The sequence below is a fragment of the Battus philenor genome, unplaced genomic scaffold, assembly GCF_028537555.1.
Source record: "Battus philenor isolate CCGP_79_NKW_IND1 unplaced genomic scaffold, ilBatPhil1.0.hap1 SCAF_18, whole genome shotgun sequence".
Classification (NCBI taxonomy): Eukaryota; Metazoa; Arthropoda; class Insecta; order Lepidoptera; family Papilionidae; genus Battus; species Battus philenor.
In genome coordinates, this window is record NW_027181680.1 from 3,278,053 (window position 1) to 3,302,739 (window position 24,687).

The following is a 24,687-nucleotide window of genomic DNA, read 5'->3' on the forward strand; positions in this document are numbered from 1 at the left end:
TATAGGCCTTTCCCGAAGATCCCTACTATGACCAGTCCCGCGCTCTCCGCATTCAGCTATTTCCCACAAATTTAACTATGTCATCGGTTTATAATTATGATTATAATTTCACCATAATTATTTTTTTACAATCGCATCAGGTCACCAATATACCAGTCAATACGTGTGGCTGTGACTTATGCAATGCAATTACCAGTAAATGTATTTACTTTTTTTTCATTGCGAATAAAGTTAAATCCAGGGGACTAGGTGGTACATATACTGAGATTATTTTATTTTTAATTATTTTATTTTTAATTTATTATTAAAATGTCACAGTGTCACAATTAGCTAGAAACTAGAAACGGATTGAATTATAAGGCATCAACAAACTTAAAACTACAAGCGTTTCAAAAGCACACAGATCAGTTAGCAGACAGAGCAGTCAATTTAAAAATTAAATATTAAAAATCTTTTACACTATAATAGGATTTCTTTACAATTTTTTGATTAATTATTTTCACAAATTTATTACAACATAATTTTGAGAGATAATAAAGAAACTTATTGTAATGTCATAAATAGTTTTCTCACAAATTTAGACCACAATACAATGACGTCAATTGGTGACGTCAGAATTTAGATTAAATATAGGCGTTCGAATTACTTTTGATTTTTATGCATAACTAGCTGATCCCGCAAACGTTACTTTGCAAAAAAATAAAGTTTTTAATTAACACATTAAAAATAAGGGTTGATCGTAGAGGGGTAAAAATTTAAGGTTGTGTGTATTTTTGTATGTTGTATCATAAAAAAATAAAAACAAAAAATTTTGTCTAAAAATTAAAAAAAAAATTTAGGGGTGGACCACCCTTATCACTAAGGGGTATGAAAAATAGATAGTAGCCGATTCTCAGACCTACTGAATATGCATATGAAATTTGGTAAAAATCGGTCTAGCCGTTTCGGAGGAGTTCAAGTTCGAACACGAAGATTTCTCCTTGTCCAGCTGATCACTACCCTTAGAGATGTGAATAACGATGCGAGGATTTATTACTCGAAATGAAGACAATGTGAGAGTTCTATTCTAATAGCAGTCTTCTAGAAGATTCTAATTTCGTTTCTTTTCTTTCGATATTGTCACAGAACACAATTTCAATAAATACTTAAAGATATATATCAGAAAATATTCTAAAATAATTAAACCACTGAGTAAAACAGCTGCAAGGTCCAAATACATCTTTTTATACCAGGCAACGTCCAGAGCTGGTGAACGAAGGTGTATCGCACCTCCTGTACGAATGACGTGTTCCACCCAGTGCACGAGCTCCTTCCCTGGTGGTACCGGTCTATCGTGGTACACAAGAGATAACTCCTTCGCTCTTTTTTTGTACCTGTAATAAAGATATGATCAATATTACCATACTGTATAGAAAAAAAGAGCAGGTCTATTTTTTCATTCGAATAAAAGAAAAGAAAGATTAATTGACATGTTGCTGGCTGGACAGAAAAATTACAAAAATCTAACTAATCTAATTCTACATAGAAAAACAAAAGTTTTTGTGTTTAAAGGTCTTGTTAAACTAAGTAAAGTTTTAATAACTTTTTAATTTTGAATCTCCACATAATTTGATTATAGTATCAATTTTCTCGCGAGATAATATCAACGCGGACATTTTATTAACATTTGTGTGATATTATGTGTATTCATTATTGATATTTTTTATACGTTCCAATATAGCTCTTGAATTGGCAAATTAAAGAGACAGTGGATAAGCCACAAGGCGTAGAACAAATAATCGCTTTGTCCTTGAGGTTTTGTAGGTCAGACCTTGGAACGGCAAGTCCAGTGGAGGACGTTAATCCGCAAGATGGAAAAATATCATCGGAAGATACTGAGCTGTCCGATAGGAAATCTATATGACCAGCTGTGGGCGTACCAAGACTGAAGTAACGATGATTATTTGTTCCAATTTTTATTGTATTAACTTAAAACTGTCACTGTTCTCAAATAATGGATATAACCGGTATAGTTTAGAAATAGTAGTCATCGAAATGTTATTTAATTATACTTAAAATCTTGATGTAAGGTTTTTATTTACAATTTTCATGTTAACGATTATTTTAATTTGAATCACAAACAAGACTCTACATAAAGTACAGAGCCATATATACATAACAGCCCTATGGTATCATATAAAAATATAACTCACTCAATCCGAGAAATGGATTAAAAAGAAGTAGACATTTCACTTTCATTAAAAACAAATTATACTTTTTTTTTCTCCGGTATACTATGAATTCAATTAAAAACAATTCCATTAAAATTCTGTAATTGATTTTAACTCACCTGGAATCGTTAAGAATGTCATAAATAGCGACTTTTAGATCTTCAACCATAGAGTAAGAGAGGTCAACTTTTTTAGCGTAACCTTTTTCAACAGCTCTGACCATATTACTGAACTGATCGCCGAATACTGGAATTCCAATGATGGGTACACCGAAGTGAATCGTTTCTGTTAAGGACAAATATCCACCGTGGGTGATGAAGAGAACACAATTTGGGTGAGCTGAAATAGAAATAAAAAATATAAAGTATTAAGAGAGTATGTTGTTAAAGCGAATTTGAATCTGATTTTTATTGACAGTTAACGGATAAATTTTAATCATTTATATTTAAGTCTCAAACCAAAAATCTGCAGGATTTCTACACAATTCACAGAACAACTACACAATTTTTTTTTCCTATGTGTATCTTATTTTGTATGTTACAGTCCAATTTAATCCGCGAATGTCGCTGCTACTGCATCTGCGGTACAGGTCTTGCCTAGTATGTGGAGCAACAGTACTCACGTTGGCACACTAGCATTATTATGACTGTAATTTTAATTTTATAATGCAATGTAGTTGTATACTATATAAATAAAAAGTTAAATTCAATATCAGAAGCAAACCCATTGCTGTAACAAGAGAACCTTACGGTCTAAACAGCCATTAGTTCTATACGCTATGTCCTGATTTCTGCCAAGTAACATTCAATTTGCAAATCCGCACAGTTTTTTCGTCACTGCAGAAAATATAACAAAGTCAACCATTAACTTAAAGTAACAAAACTAACCTAAAATGCTATGTTGTTGTGCCCACTGTACGATATGAACATTATTAGGCCGATTCGGCAAATCCTCTTCGAACTTCCAAATTACAGTTTGTTTGAGCTTTCCAAATATATCTAATAGTCCTTTTTTGATTTCGGAAGGCATTTGTTTGCTTTTTAAATTGGATCCCATGCTAAAATATATAACGCCATGTTTAGCAGTATCCATAATTGTCTTCAAATCCTGTAAAATATAAAGGTTTAAAAAGTTTATTGTTCAGTAAACCAACATGACACGCATCTAATCAGCCGTTGGATGTCCACAGCTGGACATAGGCATTCCCAATGGATTTTGGTGGACAGATGACATAATTAAGATCGCTGGAAGACCCCTTCGTCTTCATGGGAACCATAAGACCTGCCATCGTGGCGATACTTGGAGGAGGCGTTTATCGACTGATAGAAGAAGAAGTATTGTGGCTATAATCTTGGGTTTTCATTGTGTTGCGATGGATTTTTATACACTCACAAATGGTGTTTCTCTGTTGGCATTCATAGCTTCACCAAGTTTAATGCAGAACACAGTAGGAGTCAACCATGAAGTCTTTGTAGAAACAAGGCCCGGGGGCTAGGTTAGTAATCTTTTCTTTGTAGAACTAGTGAAAGATGATAGAAGAGAACGCTAAAAATACTGAAAATTATTTGTAACAAATATCTCTGTCATAGATTTAAAACAGAGGAACAAGATGGTCTCAAGAAGGAGACTACAATAAAAAAACTTCGACTTATTTCGTGTTTCCATTTATATGAAACCTTCAAGGGAAGCGAAAATAGGCTTTTATGGAGCAGATTCTTTCTACCAAACGCTTTTCTACTTTTTACCATCCAGCGGAAGAGTATTCAAGTTTGTTTCATTAAGTATTAATATTTTAATTAGTATTTATTACCTTGGTCAACGGTGTGACATTATTATCGATGTGAAATCCTGCTATGGGTATATAATTTTGCGGCAGACGAATCGTCTGTCCTAAAGACACGTGGGAGTTTCCAAGCATAAGCGATACATTTCGTTTTACTTCATCAAATGAAGGAATCTGTTTTCCTAGTCTTTTAAGAACAGGTACTATGATTTTTTCGTAATCTTCTTTTTGTGTCGGGTTCCATTTACTGTTAAATGAAAATCTATGTACTTAATATTGAAAAATGAACTTATCAACGAAGTATTCTCACATATCAATGTTAGCCATAAAAAAACATCGAATGGTTGTTTGAGCGAGCAATTTTAGTGTTTTGTTTTGCCGATGACTTAAAAACTTTGTAATTCAAATTTAAATTATCGATGATTTAGTCTAACTTATATCTATTGACTTTGTAACCAACGAAAATAAGGCCTATCTAATTTGAATTTTTTAATTCCTTAACTCATTACATACTTAATTTGCTTTTTATTGTGAAATTTTTATTTTTATAATGAATCGGACTTAGTAATCTTGTGTTAATTTTAAATTTAGAAAACTACTCTCTATGTTTGCTGTCAGACAGAATAAACTTCGCAGTGTCAGCTAATAAAATATATAGAAAGATTTTAACATAGTTCTCAGTGAACTTAAAAGTTTCTTGAAGTTAAGTAATAATAATGTATTATTGTTCTCTAAAAATAAATGAAAATCACTTACAAATAGTAATTTAATATGCCATTTACTTGGCAAAATAGTTCCTGTACTCGTTTTATGAAGTCCAGCGGTGGCGTATTAGTAGATAGGATATCTTGGTTGTATGATGGATTTGGTGGATCATCGATTGTCATCAAAACCAACCAAAAAGGTTCAGTAGTTGAGAACCATATGAACGGACAGTCGAATATCACTCGTAAACTGAAAATGAAATAAAATAAATGAAATATCAACGTATGTCATTTACTAACATAAAACTTGTACTTAAAATTTGATTTTAAATATATGCTATTTTGAATGTATTCACATCTAGTTATAGATTCAGTTACTTTAAGCGTTGCACTTTTCGGAGACTTAGACAGATCTTCAAGCTCTGCAATAATGTGACAACTTTGTAAAACAATTTGGTTCAATACTAACTTTAGATTTACGTTTAAATCGCATTCAATGTTCAGTAGTTTTAGGTTTATCTGAGTTACCAAGTCCAGGTAAAACATGTCTAGTAACCGTGAATAATCGAACTATATGGGGTATATTTCTGGGATCAATAATGTAACAACCGAAGTCAAGGTACCTGAGAAAGTCCTTATGTAATGTTGCTTAAAGTAGGTCAAAAATGACTATTAAGTCATGTTACATAAAACTCAAAAATGCTTTAAAAGTAAAAGCAATAGGGGTTTTTGTATGACGAAATAAAATTAATAAAATGTATAATTATTCATTAAATGATAATAATGACGATGGTTACTAATTAGAAATGAAAAGATCCGTAGAGGAATGAAAGTAACCGGCGGGCAGGCAAGTTGAAGTAGCATTGGGGAGGCTTAATTGCGCATAGAACAGATGATCCCTGGGGCTTTAGAGTTCTGGAGTCAAGACCATGGTTTAGCAAGTGAAGCGAATACATCGACCCAAAAGAAGCTAGCATCCAGCGTTCTGAAACGACCTGACCACCTGTCCACTTCAAACGGATCCTATTAGAAATTTACAGAGGAGGTCTAAGTCAAGCAGTGGAAGTTCAACAGCTGAAATAATAATAATGATGACTACAAAAAATGCATTGTCTACGAATGCTGTGTTTAAAACTCTACCGTGTATCATAGCTAGAAGACCACAATATAAATATATCATTTGACAAAAACAACTAATATAAACTCTTTGTAACGTGCTGCCGATAAAGATGATGAAATGTGTGTTTCTTCTGAATTAAGCTCGCATCCTACAATTGGGCTTTCACCTGGGTGACACTATTATGAACTATTTATACTAACAACTATTATCACTTCATTAGAATATCATCAAAAACTTGAAGCAATAAACGATGACATTTTTTTTTATTTTGAGTATGTCGTTGGCAACTGTTCTTGCTTAAATTGTATTATAGCATTGTTTTTCCCTTCTAAACAGCCAAGTTTTATTAAACATTTATTTGCAGAAGTGTAGGTTCGTATATTGTACAAATAGAGAACATAAATTGAAAGAAAGAAAAAGTAATTTATAAACATCATCATTATTTTATCGGTAAGATGTACACCGCTGGAATAGGCTTTAAGGTTCTCCAGAGGAGACCACAGACCGGCAAGCGAAGCGTAGGATTTTCATCTACAAGTAAGACAGACGGCTTTTCCAAGGTCCAATTAACCCTATTGTATATCTATCAGGAATTTATAATACCCACATTGTTAATAAATGTCTACATGTAATATTTCTTCATTATTTATTTATGTATGCATTTATTAACCTGTTATGCGTATCTAATGAAATGTAACAATTAATAATTTATATTACAACATTAGAAATAGATATCTACACGTCGTTAATTTTTTTATAATCCATTTACATGTTAATATATGTTCGTAAGAATTTTAATGTAAAAATTAAGAATTTAAAATAGCACAACACTAATAGATGCCTGCATGACGTAATATTTGTTCAATACTTATGTATAATTATTAAATAATAATTGTTCTGAACCAATTTCGGAACCTCTGCTTAGTCCTATTTATTTTAAGAGAGTAGATATCATTTTCACTATTTTTCCAGTGTTATATATTAGGTTACCATTGACGTTAGCAGTCCTGTGAGGAATAATTAAGAAATTTTTATAGTTGCTTTCCAAACTTTCGCATATATATGTTTAAATACATATGTACATATATTTATAAACGTACATATGTGTGTGTGTCAGAACCACGTAGTTCGGTGACACCAGATGGCGCTAGTTGCTCGTAAACCTATAAAGGCGTAACCAAGCGGTGGAATCAATATAAATAAAGAAGATTTAACAACAATACGTATATATATGTATATATGTACATATTAATAATCTGTACCATAAATAAATTGTGATCGTTTCAGCCGCAGGAAGTCTTCATCCGAGATTTCTGATAAGACATATTAGAAGAGTCCACATGTGGTCATCTTTGTGGGTGGTCGTTCTACGCAACAATTGATTATTCGTGATGATTTCCACTTCAGATGTTTAATGCACCGATGCTACTTCAACAAGCCAATCCACTGGACAATCATAAATAAATATCATAGGAATCTTGCACATTACTTACGCTGTGTAAAGTTCGTTGAACATCCACTCAGCGATTACAACATCGAAATGTTGCGTCGGATCACTTATCAGTTTCTGTATATCACTATGTTGCAATGTCATCACACTGTAACGTCTCATTACTGAAGTAACCAAATTCATATTGAATACGTCTATCTCCTTATTCATTATCTTCGTCACATTTCCCATGTGATCTGCAATTAGTAGAATTAATTTTTGTATTGTATTTTTACAATAGAAGTTTGTGCAGCTAGCCCTAAGTCTTTCACAGTTTCGCCGGACATGAGTTCACGGAGCGTATATATGTATGTATATATATATATATATATATATATATATATATATATATATGTAATGTACTGTCATTACAGTAAACATATGTTTGGATTATAGAATATGATCTTGCAAGGTATATTAAAATTTACTGTAGGAAACAGGCTGTATCTCTGTTTTACAAGTGGCACTAAGCGAAATGTTTGGCCTAAATGTAGACAGTGTTTTAAATCGTAATTATTCATGTATGTCTTACCTGATGTTTTATCGAGCGTGTCACCTACAAATATTTCTGTTAGGTTTTTAATTGGTTTTTTGTTTGGCGTCGAAGTAATTAATGTAACCTGAAACAAAATATTTTAACATGTTGTACCTTTACCTCTATTGATATAATTGTAATACTTATGAACAGAACTGTCTTTTCTTTCTCCCATAACAAAGTCGAAGAAAAACTTTTTGTCAAGAATTTTTTTTTTAAATTTATAGTTTCTTAGTTCACTTGAATTAATTATTTTAACATTTTACACAGTAAGCTACCACCGCGCCTACCAAGAATTACTATAAATAGAACATAACTCAATGGTATGATTATCTCGTCTAATATATACGCGTAAGAATAAAAATATACATAAAAATAGCTATGTAGGTAATGTTACCACTAAAGTCGAGCTTATTATATCTGTATCTTTATATCTTTATATCTCTGGACTCCATAAAAATAGTAACTGTTTTTATAGCAACTATATACAGTTATACAATTCAGTTTCAAATAATATCTTTTAATTATCATGTAATATATTTAAAAACATTACGAAACCCGAAACTTGTAAAGGTATGATTTATTTACATAGTCATGTTTTAGATAAAAGTGATAGCCCAGCGGTAGAAGATTGAGACTTGATATAATAAGTCATGGGTTCGATTTGAAGGATATAATCTTATATAGTTCACAATTGCATTAATTATATAGCATTACTACTACGGGTTTCTAGATGACGGACAGAAGCGTCCTCTGCGTACCACAATACCACACTGCAATCGCCAACACCACTGCCAAGAGTGGCGATTATAGTAAATCCCCCTTCTTATAACATCTTCAACACAGAAGTTAACGCAAATCATTTCTAAGCCGTTTTTTCAGATCTGTGATCATTATTACTATTTTAAAAAAAGAATCACCGCCTGAGTTGATTATAGATTCTTTTTAGATCATGGCGCCTCTGGAACCTTCTTAGTTTTAAGGTAAAGGATACCATTACAAAAAAGATCCATTTGATTCAAGTTTCTACGAGATTAGGATCTCCTGATATTCTTCTCTAACGTACATAAGTGATTATAAGTAATCATTTATAAATAAATGAGTAAATCAATAAAAAAATGATTTTATTACCTCATGTCCGGCGTTAACTAGATGTTTAGCTAAACCGTTTCCTAACATTTCATGACTCTTCCCGGGTATCGGTGAAACCAATAATATTTTATAACATTCACATTGTAACAATATGGTAAGGATTAAGACACACAAAAAAATAAACTGTTCCATTTTTAAATTTAACAACCGACTAAATAATAAAGTACACTGAAATACTGGTGTTCGTTTTCATGTGCATATTTAAACACTGTATTTAATTCGATAAAAATGTATTATCATGCTCGAGTGTTTATCTCGAAGACAGGTTGTTTTTACAATGGTACTATCAAATTTTATAAATTAGGAGACGCTTATGAAATTTAATTACTATGCCAAAAGAATTTATTAACGTACTATTGTTTGAATCTTTTGGCAGAATATCATCGTTGGACTACACTAGTATATTCTCAGAATGTGCAACGTTTACAATTATTTTTTATTTAATATCCTTTATTGTATATGTTAGAAAATATATACATAGTTTCATAACAGTAAAGAAAAAAAAAATCAATGAGTGGTCTTATAACACGAGTCAATTTTTCCCAGATGACCAAGGTATGGAAACACCAGAAGTGTATCACCACTAGAGGTATAAATAACAATTCGAATATATCTGTAACAAATAACAATTACACAAATATTCGAATCGTATATTTTTGTATAATCTGGTAATGCTTTTCAAGCATGCTAAAGGGCTTTTCGAAATACATTTATTCTATAATTTACTTTTATTTGTATTATTTCATATATGGAAGTATAAAATCTTATCATTAATAGATATTAATTATAATGAAATAAAACAAATATTACAATTTATTTATAATATGTATTATATCTTATTTAATATAAATATATATGTTACTTATGTAAATAAAAATAAATGTTACTTATGTTATAATGATATATGTGTGTTTGTACATTTGTCTGTTTTATACACGTTTACTAGCCATTATTTATAATTTTACCTTTTCCATACTATGGTTGTCTGTAAGAAGTTGCTTTGTGTGATAAGACCGCCCATTGTACTTTTTTGTTTATTATTATGAAACTATTTAAATGTATTCTAACGTGTACAATAAAGAATATTAAATAAATAAAATAATATATACGGTTTGCGTCTTACTTTATTATTATTTGTCTGTTTTATTCATTTACTAAAGTTTCGTTATAATCATATGGCCGGCGCAACTATACAAACATTTTAAAATTTGTGCAATTTTATACGAAACCTATACTATCATCATGTCAACGTAAGAATTTCACAGCTGGACATGTGCCTCTACTAGAGATTTACAATAGAACCGAAAAAACATATGTAAACATTTTTAGCCAACATTAGGTTTAGCCGTTGCCGTGCTTATTAATAACCAAAACACATAGTAATAAAGTAAGAAAAGAACCAATATTTAGCCGCTGATAAATGCGGGCTGGCGGGCGGTGCACTTTGTTGCATGACTGCCACTGCATGTGCGAAAGTAGCTAAATATTGGTCCTTTTCTAACTTAGGATGGACTTCCGCAAGGTAACGTCTGATTCCATTAAATACATAGTAATTAATCTAAAATAAAATATTTACAGTTTTTATCTTCCATACCAAGAGTTATATTGAGCTCTGTTTACAAATGCGGTTTATTTAAAAAATTCTCAACGAAAATAAAGGATTTTTAAGTGATAAAATAGCATAAAAATTAAATTTAGAATCTAGTTTATTATATTAAATTGCGCTTTTCCGGCACTCATTTAATAACGTATAAAAGTTATCACTATAACCGATCCTAAGTAAATATTGACATGAATAAATAAATATGTTGCATGTTTACTGTTACGTCTGAACGAAGATAAAAAGATAACCTTAGAACTGCAATATTCAGATACTAGTCAATAAATGTATGTGTAAGGAACCTGGTCAATATTATATAATATTTAAGGTTTTAATATAAAAACCTGCAATGCCTGAAGACGAAGGTCTTTAAGTGTGTATTGACGGTGCTGACATGGATCCGAAACGTGGCCGCTCACGGTGGGCGTTTTAAGAAGGCTCATGGTCAATCAGAGAATAACGAAGAGAACTATGATCCGTTTTTTTTTGTTTTGGCCCCTGCTATTGGAGGCCTCTCGTACCTACTCTAATTAGTTGGGATCAGAGTCTTTGTTTACAAATAAGTTTTTCAAATTTTTATCTTTATTCTTCACTCACTGTCATACTTCTCAATTTCTTTTATTCTTACCTTATTTCCATCACAAAATCTTTCATTTTGTTCTTTCATTTCTTCTTGCTTTCATCGCCTTTCTTCCATCATCTTATTAGTCTTAGGTGGCTAGGTACATTTTTTTATTATTTACATATTATTATTTAAAAAAAAACCATGATCCGTTGTTGGCTACAAGAATTATAAATGAAGAGATCCGCAAAAGAATGTCACTGGCGAAGCTGGGAAAATTGCTAGTCGGAAAGGCCATTGGTGCCGAAAGGTTTCCGACTGGCGACCACGATTCGGTAGACACTGTGTAGGTGTTCCCCACTGGGTGGACTTATGACATAGTTATGACCACGAGAAGTCGTTCAATATGGACAGCGCAGTGTTCTTTGCGGGAGGCATACACCTTGTAGTGGGCGTCTGTTGACTGAAAAGAAGAACTTGATTTAATTTCCTTTCGTTCCGTCATCTATAATATAGATAATTAATATATAGTAGCCCTCGAACAGATATACACATGTTACTTGTGCGCTATTTACTAAAGTCGACCCGTAAGCTACTTGGAACTACGTGCATTGCGTTACGTGATTTTCTTTCACTTGTGTAGAAGTGTCCGAATATTTTTCATAACCACTATCACCATTTCAGCTGTAGGATGTACAATGTCAGGATATATGCCTCCTTTAAACATTTCCAATATGAACAGTAGCTAGTAGCCAGCATTCATCACCTTCTGACGATCTTTACAAAGTATTATGTTCGCTGAATAATTAGCACAGTAGACAGATGACCTATAGGACCTATATAGACCTTTTGAAAATCTATGAGTAAAGATATGTACGACGGTGAACGGCTTACGGCTGGAATGATGATGTTTATACATCACGTACTTATATTGTTAATAAATATGTTTGATAGTTTTAATGAATTATACGAAATTGTTTTTTCGTTACGTGTTATTTCAAGTTGGGACTATTCGGAAGGAGCAGAACACGTTAGTTACCCTACCAAATGATTCAGCAGTTTCTTTTTTTTTAAGTATAAAAGAAATATTGGTATATTTATCATGGTATGCTTATCAAAATTAGCATTATTATCTACAGTATCCAGAGGTCAAAAAAGTCATTGGTAATTATAAGATTAACTGCTATGTTTGACTTACTAGGAAGGCATTTCTAATTTCTACGTTAAGCCATCGAGAATACGACATAGTGATGTATGTTAAAATTTGACTTGCGATAGTAAAGTCGAACGTGTATATCGAATAACAGCTTAACTGATAACGTGATGTTTGCGTCATGTATAATCATTATTTAACATGTGCGAATTGAAATTGTAAGCAAAATAATTATCGACAAGATCAGAATACATGTTTACTGTATTATCGATAATGAGTAAGCCTACACTGTGTGATATGTAGTTTGGTAGATAACTCATTTTTACTATTTATCTCTCCTTCTTTTTCTTTTCAGCCGATGGACGCCATATAGGAAATCAATAGTAACCGTCTATCGCTGAAATAATGATGACGACGGTGATAAAAATATTTGCTAATGGGTACTTTTTACAATGAACCGCTCTGGACACCTAGTGATAATCGACCTTAATCCTTTACATGCATGGTCTGAACTAGCTTCTCATGTTAAAGATATATACGTTATATATCTATTTGTAATATGTACCCGACGTAAAGAAGTTTCGAGGTGCCATCACTGTCATACGCAGTGATATGAAAAGAGAGTAGAATTCTTTATTTTTTTGCTGTTACAACTAGTCATCTTCGGCCAAGCAGAAATTTAATATAACTGCTATTAAAATGAGAATAATTTTAAATTTCAAATTTCGGGGCATCGCTGCATTGTTAGACAAATGTCTGAACCTACAATTTATCATTGTTGCCCGGATGTTCATTTTATTGATAATTTTTAGAAGTAATAAATGAGACGATTTTATTAAATAAAACAATGTCAATGTCTGTGACATTTTGCATTCGTACTCTTTTGATTTCCTTTTTTTATTTATTTACGAAACTTTACTTAAGCAGCGTTCGGAGAGACAGGGATTAAATATATGTTCTACTTAATCTATAAGACTTATATTACCAATCTTGCGATAATTAAGTCCTTAGTCTGACAATTTATACGGATTTTTTTTAAATGATGTATTATTTCTGTTACTTTCTATTATTTTTCTCTTTATTTTTTTTGAACATTTATTTCTTGTTAAGAGTTAGATATGAGACGATTTCCGACGGTTCTTCTCCTCCCAGATTCCTCACTCTCTTTCTTATTGTCAGCTGATGGACGCCCACTGCAAGGCACAGGCGTCCCAAGGCTGGACACGATGACCATGCCTGCGCTGATCTCATCCAGCGACTTCTCGTGATCTTAACTATGTCGACAGCCCACTTAGTGGCTGGCTTAGCCACGTTGCGTCTACCAGCTTGTGGGCGCCCATGGTCGGTTTGTTGGAAAGCCAACACCTTATAGTGGGCGTTGACTTTAACAATGAATGAATCAAAAATTATTAACTATTCTAATATAATTACTAAAGAAATGTTATATAAAAACATACAGTATTTTTAATTTTCAACCGATTTTAATGAGACTTAATTTTTGTATGGAATCTATGGCAAAAGTTATATTATAACCTGATATTTGAAGCATTAAATTATTTTTCAAATTAATTTATTGGTCAAATTTATTCGTATGTTTAAAAAAAATATGAAGGTTATGTACGAGGAATCTATTTAGCCTAGCGTATTAGCAAGCTGAAGGCAGTGGCAGTCACAAAGCACCAGAACGGAGGGTCCCTGGGGAGCAAGCGCAGCGAAGGACATCTAGTTAGAAGTTGAATAGATGAGTTAATGTTCTCGAAAATTACAGACCGCTTGCTATGGGTCTTATTGAATATCTCTAGGGAAAACCTCTGTCTAGTAAACGTCCTACGACTGAAATGATGACGACGACGACGACGATGGTGATGATGATGATGACGTTTTACACCAAAGATGGATATTGTACATATTTTTGTATTGTATTTGTATTGTAGATTTAAAATATTACAAAGGAATGAAAAAAAAAACATAGGTTAATTTTCCTTTTATATTCTATTTTTATGTAACAATAACGTATAAAATATTGACATATAAATTAAGATCAAGGACAATGTCTTTAAAATATTTATGGAAGTCATTCAGTAATAAAAGGATTATTATCTTATAGTGACACGTCTACTTTCGTTTCTTCTCATAGTTGGTTTCCTTTGTACATAATGCAAATAAATACCAAAAGAAATATTTCAACAAGATGAACACAGCTAATAAAAGTGCTACAAGATCAAGGTACAGCTTTTGGTACCAGGGCAGATCAAAGGCCGGAGAACGGAGATGCAAGGCTCCGCCTGTGCGAATTACATGCTCAACCCAATGAACCATTTCTGCACCAGGAGTAACGGGTCTATCGTGGTAAATATGTGACAGTTCCTTAGCTCTCTTTGTATACCTGTAATAGAATTTATATTTAAAAAGATTGTCAGGATATAAGAATATAACATCTGATAAGTCCAATATATTCACTACCAACAACGTGTTTGAAATTTCAAAAAACATTTATCGATGTTCAGGCATTTGCTTAATCAGCTTCATATAAAAATACATACAAATATAATCTTTACTTCAATTTTATTCAAAAACAGTACAAGGTTTTTACGAGACGGTACGCGATTTATTTAAAACGATTCGATGCTCTGTATACATGTATTTATATTTTTATACCTTTTAAAAATAGTAATAGTATAAAAGTAGAGCTTTTGAAATGCCACCTTTTTATAAAATGGACGTTGCAATGAAAGGATATTTTATTTTTGTAACAAAAAAAACCTTTCATTAAGTATAAAGGTTTATCGTGGTGTTTATCGCTATTGAGACGTGTGATTTGAAATTAGATTTCTTTAGGAAGTCAAAGTTAAGAATAAGTAGATCTGTCGACGAATAAAAGTTACCAACATGGCCTAGGGGATTGGCATGTTAAAAGTTTAGGTTGATCAACAAGCTTAGCGTAAGACGTTCTCCCCCAAGTTGGCCAATAAAGATATTAGCTGCAGGCTCTTGCCAGCCTGTCTTATTGGAAATCTATGGGAGAGTCTCAATGTCCATCTTTGGACTTACGACTGAAATTATGATGATTTGAAATGTTTTATCCTTTATGCAAAAGTCAATGCGAAAACAGCGAATTAACAACTAATTTTAACTCACTTGGGATCATTAAGAATATCAGCAATGGCGACTTTTAAGTCCTCTACCATGGAGTAGGAGAGATCGACTTTTTTAGCGTAGCCCTTGTTCACAGCTTTTACCATATTACTGAACTGATCCCCGAATACTGGAATTCCGATTACAGGTACCCCAAAGTGGATTGTTTCTGTCAGAGACAAATACCCACCGTGCGTTATAAAGAGAATACAATTTTTATGAGCTGAAAATAGATTAACAATTTAATTATCTTTGTAATTAGTAGAAATTATGATATATTTATTTATTAATATTATCATTCACAGTGATTTCTGGCTTCTCCATGAGAAGATTACCCCGACCCGATGCAAAATGAGCGCAGTGAAGCTTGGTTACGGAAACCAACAGGCAAGATAAGATCAGAAGGACAATGTCCCAATTTGATAGAAACTGGAATTATTTTGAGCTCCCATATATTGACTTTCTTCTTCTTAAAAATATGAGGATTCCAAATTTTTCAAAAGTTGTCGTGGAGTTTTTTTTTTTACTTATTCTCCACAACTATAACACATTGCGAAGCAGAGTAGAGTCAAAAATGAAATAGATTAAAAAATCAACAAGAGTTCTGTTACAAGTTCCTATTTACGTATTTTATCTTTTTTAAAATGCGATCTGATCTGAGAAGATCCAATAGCAGACTTGGGCGATTCTAAAAGGCAATCATGCCGATAAAGGCATAAACTATGGAGGACACAGATAAAGTATTTTTCCCTCCTAAAATAATTTTATTTTATTCTTACCTAAAACGCTGTGCTGTGGCGCCCATTGCACGATGTGAACATTCTTAGGCCGGTTTGGTAAATCTTCTTCAAATTTCCAAATAACAGTCTGTTTAAGACCACCGAACATTTTCATTAGTTCTTTTTTAATTTCATCAGGCAGTTCTTTGCTTTTTACATTCGAGCCCATGCTGAAATATATCACACCATGTTTTGCATTGTCCATCACCTTCTTCAAGTCCTAAAATTATTAACTTCTTTATTAATAAAAGTAATGCATTATTTTTTGATTTAGCTGTAACAGATCTAATCTTACTTTGTAGGATTGACATATTTGTTAGGATTACAAAATTATATCTTAATAGGATAATTCTTATCATGAAAAAAACTAGGGAGAGTTTCAACTACTTTCTTACAGATGTTACTGACATGTGGTTTAAAAAAAACTATCTCATATTCACTACGACACCCTAACATGAGGAGACGAAAATGCTATTACAATAGTGAATGCACACACGCATACAGACACGCATACACACATGTGCTCTCAACATAATAAACATGGAACAAAAAAAGTTAGTATGACGGTAAATTAAACTGCAGGTTTATTTACAATTAATAATCTCTTTGTAGATTTTATATATTAAACCAAAGAGTAATGTTTTAGTTATAGAAGAAATAAGTTTCTTATAAAAGTATTTATGACTAAAAAGACTCCAGCAAAAAAGCAATTTTTTAAAGCAAAAAAATGAAACGCAAAATCAAAATAAAGAATTAATTAATTTGAATGATTCTGTATTGACTTTTGTCATCATCGTTTTATCGTAAGAACCCTCATATTCACATTGGCCTCCCTGAAGGATCGGGTGGAAGCGACGGAAATAAGGAGTCGTTCCGACGACCTTAATGATTTGTCGACCTTGTGGGCAGACGTCCAGAGCTACGTTTGCCAGACCGTGGTCTTCATTATAGAACTTTGAAGCCGCTGCAACCATATGTTTTGCGCGCTTTGTAACTTGGTCTCTACCACTTCAAGCCGGCTACTTCTGTTCTAGCAGCTCGAGCCGAGACAACTCCAGAAGTTCTCGGAGCTTCGTTACATTAAAAGAGGCAGTGATAATGCAATAAAAAAAACTTTATTTTATTCATCTACGAATATACTCATTTGTAATTCGAATGATATTTAGATAATAATTGTTTTTAGGTTTTAATTTGATTGGAAAATTTTACCTGAGGTAATGGTTCCACTTTGTCATCAATATGAAATCCAGCGATAGCTTTATAACTTAAAGGTAAACGAATCGTCTGTCCCAAAGACTCGTGAGAATTTCCCAGAACTAGTGAAACATTTCGTTTAACTTCTTCAAATGATGGCACTGTTTTACCTCTTTTCTTAAAGAGAGGTGCAACGATTTGTTCATAATCTTCATTTTCGACGCGAGACGATACACTGTACATATAGAGAAATTGTAAAAACCTTTTTTTATTATTGACGTGCTAAAAGGGGTACATGAAAACATTAGTTTATTTATTTTTAATAACATGATTTTTTTTAATTCCGTATATATAACGTAAGAGCCTGGCAAACGTTTTCGTTGCGTCCTCAACAGAAGGTTATGTAAGACTTCTTTACATGCCAAAAAAAATAGATTTTATGTAAAAACATGATTAGAAGGTACTTACAATTGATGATATAACATGCCTATGATCTGAAATGACATCTCCTGCACTCGTTGTACGAAAGTCAATGGCGGCACGTTCATAGAGAGGATATCTTGGTTGTAGGCGGGATTTGGAGACTCGTCGATCAATCTCAAAACCATCCAAAACGGCTCAGATGATGAAAACCAAATAAAGTGGCAGTCAAAAATCGCCGAGAGTCTATATATAATAAAAGAAAATAAAGAAATTATTGTCTTATATACATCTAAATTTAAAAATGTAATAAGATATCTTTTTCATTAATTAAAGGTTTTACATTTATATTGTTAAATATCTTTAAATTTTCGATTTACATGATTACAAAAGAATTTTTTTTTAAATACAACAATTAATTACGAATGAAATAGCGTCGTCATTCATCATTTCAACCCAATATAGGGATAGGTCTAAAGATATCAATAGGGGATATACAATAATCGCCAGGCAATTAATTGGCAGGCGGGTTCGCGATCGCAATGCGGTATTATGGTACGCAAAGAACGTTGCATCCCATCCTCTGTAAACTTGCTTGTGAGCAGTGACAATCCTATATAATTAATGCACAAAGTGGGGAATCTTTGAAATTCTTTCCCGGGAATCGAATTCGCGACCTACGATTATAAATAAGTCCTCTACCGGTGGGCTACCATTGTTAAATAAGGTATATTAGATGTTTAGGTTATTTTTTTATAAGATTTTGTTTTCTAATTTTTTAATTTATATGCCCGGACTATTTTGATGTGGTCACTTTCGAAGTACCTCATTAAAACATTCTCCATTGCCCTATACATAACTGAGTGTTTTTATAGTGTTTTCTATATATTTCCAAGCAATATCAATATATATCCATAGCTAAAGAGCTATACTCGGAGTTTTGCTGCGATATCGAGTCAAAAGAAGGGATCTAAGGACAATCAAAGTCACTGACGTAGACTGTAGAATTAGCAGTGTGCGAATCACGCTGCTCGTGCAAGTGATGGCTGTTGGGGGTCGGAAGTTTTTCTAATGGCGACCACGAGTCGCAGACACAGCATGGGTCACAGGAAGTAGCTGATGTTGGCAGCGCAAGACTGATCATCGTGGAGATCTTTGAGAAAGGCAGGCCTTGCAGTGGGTGGCTATCGGCTGATATGAGATGATGATTAAATGTATTTATATATTTTTTGGGTTTCATTTATTACTTACGACGAGTACAGTTCGTTGAACATCCATTCAGCTATTACTAAGTCGAATTGTTGTTTTGGATCGCTAATTAATTTTTGCACGTTGTCATGTTCTAGAGTTAGCACGCTGACTTCTCTTAGCGTAGTTATTACGAAGCTCAGACTCAGAACGTCAAACTCCTTGTCCATTATTCTCTTGACGTTCACTCTATCGTCTACAATAAATACACCAAATTAAATGCTTGTATATTATTAATAATAATCTTTAAATTTTTTACGAAACATTATATGTTTCTTTTGTATAGAACCGTTCAACAGTGTATTAGTAATACTTAATACTATGCCTTGACTTGTCTAATGAGTAGACTTAATGTTCTCTAGAACTTTTGATTTATCAGCTAAGGCGGCATAAAGCGTCTAATTGTGACCCAAATAAGGTCAGTCCTTGTGGGTAGGCGCCCAATGCTACGCTTGCTGCGCCGTGGTCTCCATTTCAGAACCTTACGCTCGAAGCTTATACGGGTTTTTTTTAAATATAAATCATAACTTTGTATTAATTACTGAACCCTGGTTTATTTATATATACAGATATTATGTTGTACTAGGTGGAGCGGAAGAACCAGGATCACTAACGTAGCTCGAAGAATTTCTCGTCTGAATTGGCAGTAGTGGGCGGGGTATATCGCTCGTGCAACCGATGTCCGTCGGGGCTGAAAGGTTCTGTTATTGTAACTACGATCCGGTAGTCTGCGGCGTGGGTGGGCCCCACTTGGTGGACCGACGAATGAGTTAAGATCGCTGGAAGTCGCTGGAAGTCACTAGAAGTCGCTGGAAACGAGAAGCGCAAGACCGGTCCTAGTGGCGGTGTTTTTGGTGGAGACCTATGCCTCGCAATCGACGTCCAATGCAATGCGACGACGGCATTCTCTACCAGTTAACCATTTAGTTAGACATAAATTAATCAATGTAGATATCTTAAAGAAATAATGATTAACCAAAGAAAAATAAGTAGACACCTGTGAGGGGTATGAACGTAATAAATAATATATTACCGTCACAATTTCATCCCTAGATTAATAATAGGAAGTGTTTTAAGCGGCTTGCATCTAGCTTATTCCGAAAACCTCAACAAGTCCGTATCCGTATCCTCCTTAATGGTGGATATTCTACGCTGTGCTTGTCCTTGGTCCTCACTCCAGAGCTTTAAAGCCCCAATGGTCATTTGTTCTGCGCTCTATGTAGCCTACCTACTGTCAACTACTTTATTGGTAAATGTAATCTACGCTTGTTTGTAATTATTCCGTAATCTTCACTTTGAACGCTAATCCTTTATTGATTATTTTTCATTATAAATAATAAGCAGCAAAACAGATATACATGTGTGTAAAATTGCAAACTGTTTTTGCTTTTCGTAATATAAAAATATGTTTGATTTACCTAAAGAATTCCGTACTTTATCGCCGATATCGATCTCAGTCAGGTTTGCTCTTTGTTTATTGCTTGGACTAGAAGTGACTAAAGTTACCTAAAAAGATTAATTTAATTAACTACCGTTAACTCATAAATTATATCACATTGTCATCAATTATTTTTAAATAAATTTTGGTTCAATTGTATGGGTTATTTGTTTCGATAAATATTTATTTTGTTGACAAAATCTATAGACGCTCCTTGTTATTTTTGTAAACAAAAATAAAAGAAAAGTAACGGGAAAAGATTTTGAGGAAAAATAAAAAAAAACTAAAGAGAAATGCGTCGAAAATTACTATTTTACTTAATAAATTATTTAAATAATAATAATGATACGATTTTTTATGGATACGCTCTAAGTTTAAAACTTGTGTCGCCTATCTTAACAAACTTGTAGCAAAGAAAAATACAAATAAAAACGAAAGACAGCGGTCCTCATAAATAATTAATGTTAGTAAAAAAAATCTAATGGTAGTCTAAATTATTAATACAGATAAAGAAATCTTATTTCATTATTTTTCCATTAATTTAATTTTTAAGTTCTCGGTGTGTATCTTAGATCTGTAGAGACACACAATATGTGTTACGTAAAAACATAGTCAGAAAATAAATAATCTATTAAATATTAAAATATAAAATTATTAGAAGCAAAAATAAAAATGATTTCTTAACAAAACAGAATCAGAAAAAAAACACAATTGACGAATACAATATTTACGTTCTTATTTTAATTATAAAGAGGTGTTTACATTTTAATAATTATTACTGAAAACATTAATTTCTGGTAAAACAACTGAGTTCAATGTCATCATCGTCATAATTTCTGCCGACAGATATCCACTGCAAGGCACGCCCTCAAAGATCGTCATGATCCACGCTTCGAGCTGTGTCAATAACGGTTTTTCTTCGAATCTCCTCGTTTATAATACGATTTCGAAATGTATTCATTACAAATACATTCAAATTTATATACTCGTATTAAAAACGTTAAATCTTTTTCCAACATCTTAATTATTAAAGATTATGAATACAAAAAAAATACATTGAATACCTCGTGTCCTGCGTTGACTAGATGTTTGGCCAAACCGTATCCTAATATTGAATGGCTTTTACTTGGCATTGGAGAAATTATAAGTATTTTGTATGCATCACAGGAAATTAACACGGCTAGTATCACTACCAAATATCTTATAGGATAAGCCATCTCGTGAAATAATTTTTTAGATTATTATTTTTATTTAAATCACTATAAACATCACTGTATTATAGATTCGACACCGCGTGTATTATACGTATGCTTTACGGAAGCAAATTGTTTTAGGTGTCTTTACCCGATAAATAATTGAGATAACGCGATAAAATATTTTTTATCTAAAAAAAAATGTTTACAACGATTAGCAAATCTAGATCGAATGCTAAGAGGAATTGGTTCTAAACTATTTAATATGTATGTTATTTATCTATTTAGATATACATTAATCCTTTATAACATTGGGACGATCATTTTGTCCTGACTCGCTTATCTAGCTTTAATATATGAACTATACTAAAAAGTGACGGCTGTAATAATTATTAAGATATATGTATTATTGATCTTTAAAAAATATGCTCAGTCTGATTATAAATACTGTTATAATTAAAAATAAATAAAATATTAATTTTGAATTTGGAATCTGTTATAAGAATCAATGTTAAGTTTTCTCATTTTCGCGCCAAGATATTGTAAAATATTTTGTGATATTAAAAGGGAATGGAATGATAAAGAGAACCTAATCGCTGTGATTGTATTACATGAAGTAGGTATGTTGCCAAAAACAATTTTTACAACTCTCCATATGCGTGATATTGGTCAAAGGTTTATGTACCGGGCTATTGATATGTACAATGAAACCTCCTTTGTTTGTTTCAGAAAAAGATTTAGCCGTCTACGTATTGTTCGTACGTCAAAGGCGATTAAAGAGCACGGGAAAGAATTCGAAGAAATCTTGTTCCAAAGCAAAAGATTTTATCTGAGTAGATAAAGATGGCATCCAGAACCACGTCGCGCATTCAAAAAAAAGCTTGCAGCCTATAAGAGACCCACCGATGATTACTTATCAAATGTAAAATCATAACAACTGCTTAAGTGGTACGCAAAGGGAGATCACAGAAAAATTTTGTGTACGAATGTGGAATTTTTTAAAATTAAACAAAATTTTACAAACAAAATGACCGTATTTATTCTTAAAGTTCTAATGAAGCTTTACGATTAGTAAACAGAGTACAACGTAGGCATTATCTGACTTCAGTGATGGTTTGGTGGGGTGTTAGCTATGAAGGAGTGACTGAATTATATTTTTGAGAAACATCGGCACTAGTGCATCAAGATACCATTCTTAAGAAGGTAGTTAAGCCCGTTAACAACACCATGTTCAATAAACAAGAATAGTGCTTTCAACAAGACTCGGCGTCGGGTCATAAACCTCGATCACATAATCGTGGTTGGAAAGGCGCGTTCCGGACTTCATCAGAGGTGAAGAGTGTAGTCATGTAGTCCTGATCTTACTCAACTGAATTATAATTTATGATCGGTTTTAGAAAGTAAGGCTTGTTCTGAACGCCATGATTATTTGGAGTCACTAAAACAATTCATATGATTAGTATTGTAGCTAATACAGAATAATTTTAAAGATTTTAATGTTTTTATATTAATACATAAAAGTAATAAATGTTACGTACATTTAAAAAAATGTTGTTTTCCCTTGTTACAATATTTATGGCAAGACTATGTATGTATATATATATATATATATATATATATTGTGATTTGATATCTTTTACCGGGATTTTCAAAATATTTCTTTGGTTTTCTTTAAAGGAAAATGTTAAGAGTTATGATATATGATACTAGCTGATCCCGCAAACGTTTTGCAAAAAAAAAATAAAGTTTTTAATTTGAGGGGCGAAAATTTAGGTTTGTATGTATTTTTGTATGCTGTATCGTAATAAAATAAAAACCAAAAAAATTGTCTAAAAAATTATAAATAACATTTAGGGGTGGACCACCCTTATCACTTAGGGGTATGGAAAATAGATAGTAGCCGATTCTCAGACATACTGAATACGCATGTAAAATTTGGTAAAAATCGGTCAAGCCGTTTCGGAGGAGTTCGAGTTCGAACACCGTGACACGAGAATTTTATATATTAGATAAATCATTTATTTTATATAATCTTAAATTTTTCCAGCGTTTCGTAACTCAAATAATCTTTTAATTGGTCCGGTTTGCAACGATAACAATATTGCTATATACAAAACAGTTATCGTTAAGTTTTTATGTGAACTAGCTGTCCCTTACTCGTTTCGCGTGACTAATACTACTTATTGTGTTAAAAAATGTAAGTAAATAATTTCATAAATACGATCCTTGGTAATTAAGAACAAGTTAAAACAAAAACACGTGTTTTAGGTCCAAAAGAGTTACCGTTTGAAAATATATATATTTTTAATGTATCCTAAAGTAAGAGGCTTGCTTGCGGTGGAATATCGTGTAATCTTAACTGATCTTGAATAAGCGAAAGAAATATTTCTAACAAATTTGTGCCTTATAGTTCCAGAGACATATAGTGAGATATTTATTTATTGGTCAGTATACAGGTGGAAATCTCTTATAGAAGGTACAAATTATTTTGTTTATGTATATACAGAGTGATTGGTTCTAGGAGTAAAGTTTTAAATGTATGAATATATAGCTCGTTTATAAGCAATATTTTAGGTTGACGTGTATTTTAAATCACCTCTAGAAATGATCATTCTGATTTAAGTTACATTCTTTTTTTTTACTAGAATGCTACATACCAATAACTTTTTGCGGTATAAAGTCTGTAGTGTCAGAGAATAAACATTTACTAATTTTAATAGGTAGTTGTTCAATTTTTGAGGACGCTTTTTCTTACGTATAGTCATTGTTAGATTAATTATCAAACATGTATATTTGAATGGCAACATTACTTGGCTAAAATTATTTTTTTTTTTAAGTTCAACACTCTTCCAAAAATTGCCACGGCCGAAAGTTGTAGCTCTTTAAATTCAACAAAAAGCCATATTGGTTATATAAAGTTTCATACAGTATTCTATTTCTAAAACCCTTGGTTTTTGAACAGTATTTACTAT

General features: G+C 32.4%; 2 protein-coding genes across 2 annotated transcripts; both read right to left on the reverse strand.

Annotated features, from left to right (window-relative positions):
- Positions 1-1,090: 1,090 nt before the first annotated feature.
- On the reverse strand, positions 1,091-9,125 carry LOC137920450 (UDP-glucosyltransferase 2-like). The gene is made up of 8 exons (XM_068763816.1): positions 8,973-9,125; positions 7,839-7,926; positions 7,311-7,503; positions 4,750-4,947; positions 4,021-4,240; positions 3,098-3,317; positions 2,330-2,549; positions 1,091-1,373 (listed from the first exon to the last, which is right to left on the reverse strand). Exons 1-8 carry the CDS (start codon positions 9,123-9,125, stop codon positions 1,091-1,093), a joined length of 1,575 nt encoding a protein of 524 aa, XP_068619917.1.
- Positions 9,126-14,423: 5,298 nt separating this feature from the next.
- On the reverse strand, positions 14,424-21,739 carry LOC137920451 (UDP-glucosyltransferase 2-like). Its single transcript, XM_068763817.1, has 8 exons — positions 21,587-21,739; positions 20,503-20,590; positions 19,088-19,280; positions 17,885-18,082; positions 17,432-17,651; positions 16,223-16,442; positions 15,447-15,666; positions 14,424-14,694 (listed from the first exon to the last, which is right to left on the reverse strand). The coding sequence occupies exons 1-8, from the start codon at positions 21,737-21,739 to the stop codon at positions 14,424-14,426; spliced, it is 1,563 nt and encodes a 520-aa protein (XP_068619918.1).
- Between the last annotated feature and the right edge of the window lie 2,948 nt (positions 21,740-24,687).